The following is a 5634-nucleotide window of genomic DNA, read 5'->3' as shown; positions in this document are numbered from 1 at the left end:
TATATTATATCTAAAATTATATCTAATGGCATTTGTCACGTTTCTTGTTTTAATAATTTACAACAAAAATTAGAAAATGGAGAAAATTTCCTTCAATAAAAATTCTGCCGTTAAAAATAGAGTTGAAACCATTTAAATATATCAATGAATAAGATATGAGCTAGATAAAATATTATCCATTCTAATCTTTATTTTTAATTTTTTATATTATATTCATTTTCATTCTCATATCGAGTATTTCAAATTCATCATCATTCTAATTTCCGTAAATATTAATGGTATCAAATTAACTTCTATTAGCAAATCAAATTAAGAACAATAAAATGAAAATCATACAACTTTTAATTCTGTCAGAGCATAATAATTGTCCATTACAGGATAGGGCTCAACAATGTCTGTTATTTTAGCACTTCATATTATATACCTGGATGCAGATAGGATTAAAATACAATTGGTTGATTTAATTCCAAATCATAAAGGCATTGGATCAATGAGCAGAGAAGTTACAGAATCTTTGAGTAGAACTTCTGAGAAAGTGTAGCCGTCTCCATCCTTGTATGCAACATCTATTACGCGAGCAAGATTAATAATACGCATGAGGAGTGGCATTGGAACACTGGTTGGATTGAGACATTCTTCATTTATATCCTTCCATGCCTCAGACACTTGTCTGTAAAATTCATCTACTGCTTGTTGTCTCGTGGTGTCATGTTGTTTCATGTAGCATTCTACACTCGAAGCTACATGCCCTCGCTTTTGCTCAAACTGTATAAGCAGAAGTTTTAGAGTTAAAATTCATGAGGGAAGAAAAGGAAAGAAAATTTGAAGCCAAACAAAAACTAAGCTAGAAAAATTATGGACCTCATGGGAGACTATGTCATCAGTGAGTCTGCAAATTACTGAAGCAGCAGTAATCATTTTGGGATAACTAAGTATCCAATCAAAAACATCCTTGGTAACATTATCTCCCATTCCAACAAAAGATGTGGTTGATAGAAGTGAGTAGGTTGAAGTGCCTAATCCAACTGGCATGTACTCTTCCATTGTTGGAACATATTTGTGGTGAAACCACTTAGCTTCAATCCAGTAAGCTCTAGCCAGATTTTTGACCTGTGGACAACCAATGAAATCATCCTCAGTGAACTGAATAAATTAAAATAGTTGCTTTTTTGTGCAAGAATTTTTTTTGTCAGATTGAAAGCAAACACTTTCTTTTGGAATGTAAATCCAGGCTCACCCCTTCTTTAGCATAGTCAATCCGGTACAATTTCCCTTCATCGAGCATATTTTCTTTGATTTCATTGAAAACATCTAGGAGAGCCTCATAGAATACTTTCAAATACTTTGGCAGATGCTTTGTTGCACTGATATCCCAACTGAAAACAAAGTAGCCAACAATTAGAAACTGATTTAGACCTTTTGGTGGAAAAAATATACTAACGAACGAGTTCAGATGTCGAACATCTCAATTGCTTCAGTAAGGAGCTCGAGTTCTTCAATTGTTCCATGCACATCATAGATGTCATCTAGAATGGAAGTCATGGCCATTACTTTAGTCAATATTTTTCTGCCAAGAAAATATTCTGGCTCAAAGTACACTCCTAAAACCCAGAAGTAGCATTCTGTGATTCTGTCTCTAGCAAATGATAGCTTACTTGAAACATCTAAATCTTTCCACCACCTAAACAACATGAAAAACCAATCTCAGTGTATAATCCGATAAATTCAACTGACCCTTGTTTTATTTGGATGCTTTATGTTTCTGATGTTACCATGTAATGTCACGAAGTTCCTTCCGGTGCTGTTGTTGTAAAATGTTGAAATCTAACTTAGCAAACCTCAACAGAACTTCATTGTGTAGAGAATCTTCTTGGTACGAGGACACGTATCGCTTGGCCTCAAGCCTTGGTAAGTTTTTATGGAGAGGTTGCCGTAATGCATGACTTATCTGTTCTGAAAGAGGAGAGGGTGAGGTTGCAGCCATGGAATGAAGGTGAGTGGTAGTGAAAGCGAGTGCTTCTTCTGTTGGGATTTGCCTTGAATCTCAGAATCCCACATCGAAAGTTAAGTAAGTTTGAATTTGTCTTGTATCCCACATCGGGAGTTTAGTAAAGGTATAAAGGGTTTCACCCTTATAAATAAGATGTTTTGGTTTTAGTTTAGTAACCCCATAGAGTTAGACACCAAGAGAATAGCTAAGTGAGTAGGCTATTAAAGGGTGTAATTGGGTTTTGGGTTAAGTTTTGAGTAAGGAGTTTTAGGAGACTTTTCTCATTCTAAAAGTCTCACAATTGTAAAGATTTATTTGATAGTGGATTAGATTTGGAGTAGGCCATTTTGAGTTGGGCTGAACCAAATATATTTGTGTTTTCTTATTCTTGATTTGAGCTTGTTATTTTGTGTGTGGTTGCTGCGCGTAGGTATTGTTGTTTTTCCCAACAAGTGGTATCAGAGCGAGGTTCCAGGTTCGAGGTTCTAGGTTCGTGGGTCCAAGAGATCGTGAAGCAGTGTTTGAAGATGTCTGAAGAAGGTATGTCTGGTATGTCTATGCCTAAGTTTGAGATTCCGTTATTTGATGGAAAAAGTAATTTTATGTTATGGCAAAGTACGATTCAAGATCTGTTAGTACAACAAGGGTTGGATCAAGCATTAGAGAGTAGTAAGCCTGAGGGAATGTCTGATGTTAATTGGAATAGGATTCAGAAGAAGGCTGTTAGTACTATTAGATTGGCGTTAGCTCCAGAAGTAAAGTACAGTGTGTTGACTGAGAGTACTCCGAAGAGTTTGTGGGATAAGCTTGAAGGTATTTATGCTTCGAAGTCGTTGACTAATAGATTATGTTTGAAGATGGATCTGTATTCTCTGAAGATGGAAGAAGGTATGAGTCTTCATAATCACCTGAATGAATTTAATAAATTGGTTTCTCAATTGCTAGCGATTTCTGTTGATGAGTTAAAAGATGAAGAGAAAGCTTTAATTTTGCTGTCATCTTTGCCCAAGTCTTATAGGCCTTTAGTTCAGACTGTGTTGGTAGGTAGGTCTACTTTGAAGTTGGATGATGTGACTGCCCTGTTGCGTGAGAATGAAAGGTTTATGGGAGCTCAGAACTCATCACCTGGAGGGAGTACACTAGCTGTAGAGGGTTTTGATCGAAGGAGGACTCAAAAGAGGATTGATGGATCAAGATGGAGATCCAAGTCAAGAGACAGAGATTACAGTGATGTAGAATGTTATTATTGTGGTGAGAAGGGACATATCCAAGTGCGCTGCAGGAAGCTGAGAAGGGATATGGCTGCTTTCAAAAGGGCGAATGATGAGAAGAAATCAGATGAAGAAAAGAGTGATACTGCTGCTATCGTGTCTGATGATGATGATGTTGTTTTGACAACTTGTGTAGATGAGACCCAGACTTTGAAAAGTGATAAAGGTTGGGTTTTAGATTCAGCTGCTACAGTTCATGTTTGCAATGATAGGAGCTGCTTTGTGGAGTTGAATGAGAATGAAAAGTATGGGGATATTGTGGTTGCTAACAAAGAAAATGTGCAGATTCAAGGCATTGGGAGTGTTCGCCTTAAATCTCACAATGGTGTTATTAGGACACTTCGTCATGTAAGGTATGTACCAAATTGTCACTACAATTTGATTGCTTTGGGTGAGTTAGCTTCTCGAGGGTACACATATTATGGTAGTAATGATTGGTTGAAAGTGTACAAGAATGGTAGTGTGATTCTACAAGGGAATAGGGTCAATCACTTGTACATGTTTGATGGAGGCTCAGTTGCTGGAATGCCTGTGATGAAAGAAAAGAAGAAAGGTAAGCATGTTAGCTTTGCAGATACTGTTGAAGTGTTTGGAGATTCAAGTCAAGGGAGGATTTGTTGGGATTTGCCTTGAATCTCAGAATCCCACATCGAAAGTTAAGTAAGTTTGAATTTGTCTTGTATCTCACATCGGGAGTTTAGTAAAGGTATAAAGGGTTTCACCCTTATAAATAAGATGTTTTGGTTTTAGTTTAGTAACCCCATAGAGTTAGACACCAAGAGAATAGCTAAGTGAGTAGGCTATTAAAGGGTGTAATTGGGTTTTGGGTTAAGTTTTGAGTAAGGAGTTTTAGGAGACTTTTCTCATTCTAAAAGTCTCACAATTGTAAAGATTTATTTGATAGTGGATTAGATTTGGAGTAGGCCATTTTGAGTTGGGCTGAACCAAATATATTTGTGTTTTCTTATTCTTGATTTGAGCTTGTTATTTTGTGTGTGGTTGCTGCGCGTAGGTATTGTTGTTTTTCCCAACATCTTCTAGTATATCTTCCCCATGAATCCTTAAATGTGTGGCTTCATACAAGCTTAACATTCCTCGAACATCACAGGTAAGGGATTCTTTGAAATTTCCTTGACCATCCTTAAACTTTTCGAACATGTCTGCTCCAAAATCCAACAAAAAATAAGCTACCGGTTGTTCAGTTGCATGACAAAAGGTGAAAAAGTTCATATAATCAACGCAGGTTAGAACAAGACAAAATTGCTCGTCTCAAAGCCACAATTTTTTATTTTATCATGTTTTCAAAACCAATTCTGTCATGCTTAAAGCAGACTAGGTACCGGAGAACTAATGGACATACCACATGAAATTCTATAGCCATGCTGTCTGAGTAACCGAAATCGAAGAGAAATGCTGTAAAGGCTATCATGTTTATCCTGATCACAGCAGTTGGAATCTATAGTTTTCATTTGTTGTAACATCTCATCAATCTCCCTTTCAAAATGGTAATGCACACCCGAGCGTTGAACTGAATCGATCAAGTCAAGTTTTGTTATAATAGGCTTATCAGAAACTGCCAATAGCATCTGTCTCACTTCCTCCTTCAGCTTTTGGTGCTCTATTCTGTATTCAGTTTCCTAGACAAAATGAAAGAGAGCCTTGAGTAAGCTTTAGAGATGCCAAACATGCAGAGGCAATGCATGATTTTTCTTGCTGAAAGCTTCTCGTCTTCAAAGAATAAAAGCAATAAACTAGCTAGCTGCAAAATGTTAATGTAAAATATATGCAATTTTCGGATACAAAATAAAATGTAATTTAATTACCTCAAAATTGGAGGCATATGAAAGGAAATAATCACCCCAAACATTAGGATGAAACAAAGCTGACCGACGATTGTTATCGGTTTTGGAACTTTGGGAAGGAGCAAGAGCTACTGCTGAAACAACAGACATCCTAGTTTTGTTCTACTTGTTTAGCTAACCTGCCTATGTTGGGGGTGATGAAGGAGCTTTTTGGACTAGACGAATTTATAGACCTGCTGAAGGCCAGTGGCATTGTTACATTTTCCATGTGGAAAACTTTTTTATTTTCATTTTTTTAAATAGAAATAAATAAAATATATCAGTGTCTCAGTGTTATGAGAATGAAACGAATAAAAATGACTCATCCTTTGAGGTAATAAAATTAATGGCGGAGACATGCCAAAGAGAAAATAAACAAATATATGTACTCCACACATTTTCCTTCAAAATGAAATGAATGAAAGTAACCCATCCTTGAAAATAAATATAATAATTCAAATATTTATATCATCTTTATTTTACGTAAAATATGAAAATTATCATATTATAATTTATATTAACATATCAAATA

At 36.0% G+C, this 5634-nt stretch overlaps 1 protein-coding gene across 1 annotated transcript; it reads right to left on the bottom strand.

The window, feature by feature from the left end:
* Nucleotides 1-319: 319 nt before the first annotated feature.
* LOC111302305 ((-)-germacrene D synthase-like) lies at nucleotides 320-5274 on the bottom strand. Its single transcript, XM_022898233.2, has 8 exons — nucleotides 5085-5274; nucleotides 4622-4898; nucleotides 4301-4421; nucleotides 1773-2024; nucleotides 1463-1681; nucleotides 1238-1376; nucleotides 862-1110; nucleotides 320-765 (listed from the first exon to the last, which is right to left on the bottom strand). Exons 1-8 carry the CDS (start codon nucleotides 5211-5213, stop codon nucleotides 472-474), a joined length of 1680 nt encoding a protein of 559 aa, XP_022753968.2. The 5' UTR covers nucleotides 5214-5274; the 3' UTR covers nucleotides 320-471.
* Nucleotides 5275-5634: the final 360 nt, after the last annotated feature.

The sequence above is a fragment of the Durio zibethinus genome, chromosome 15 (genome assembly GCF_047325235.1).
Source record: "Durio zibethinus cultivar Kanyao isolate XHJ-2024 chromosome 15, ASM4732523v1, whole genome shotgun sequence".
In the NCBI taxonomy this organism is placed as follows: Eukaryota; Viridiplantae; Streptophyta; class Magnoliopsida; order Malvales; family Malvaceae; genus Durio; species Durio zibethinus.
The sequence above is the reverse complement of the archived record's forward strand: the minus strand, read 5'-3'. Positions and strand labels throughout refer to the sequence as shown.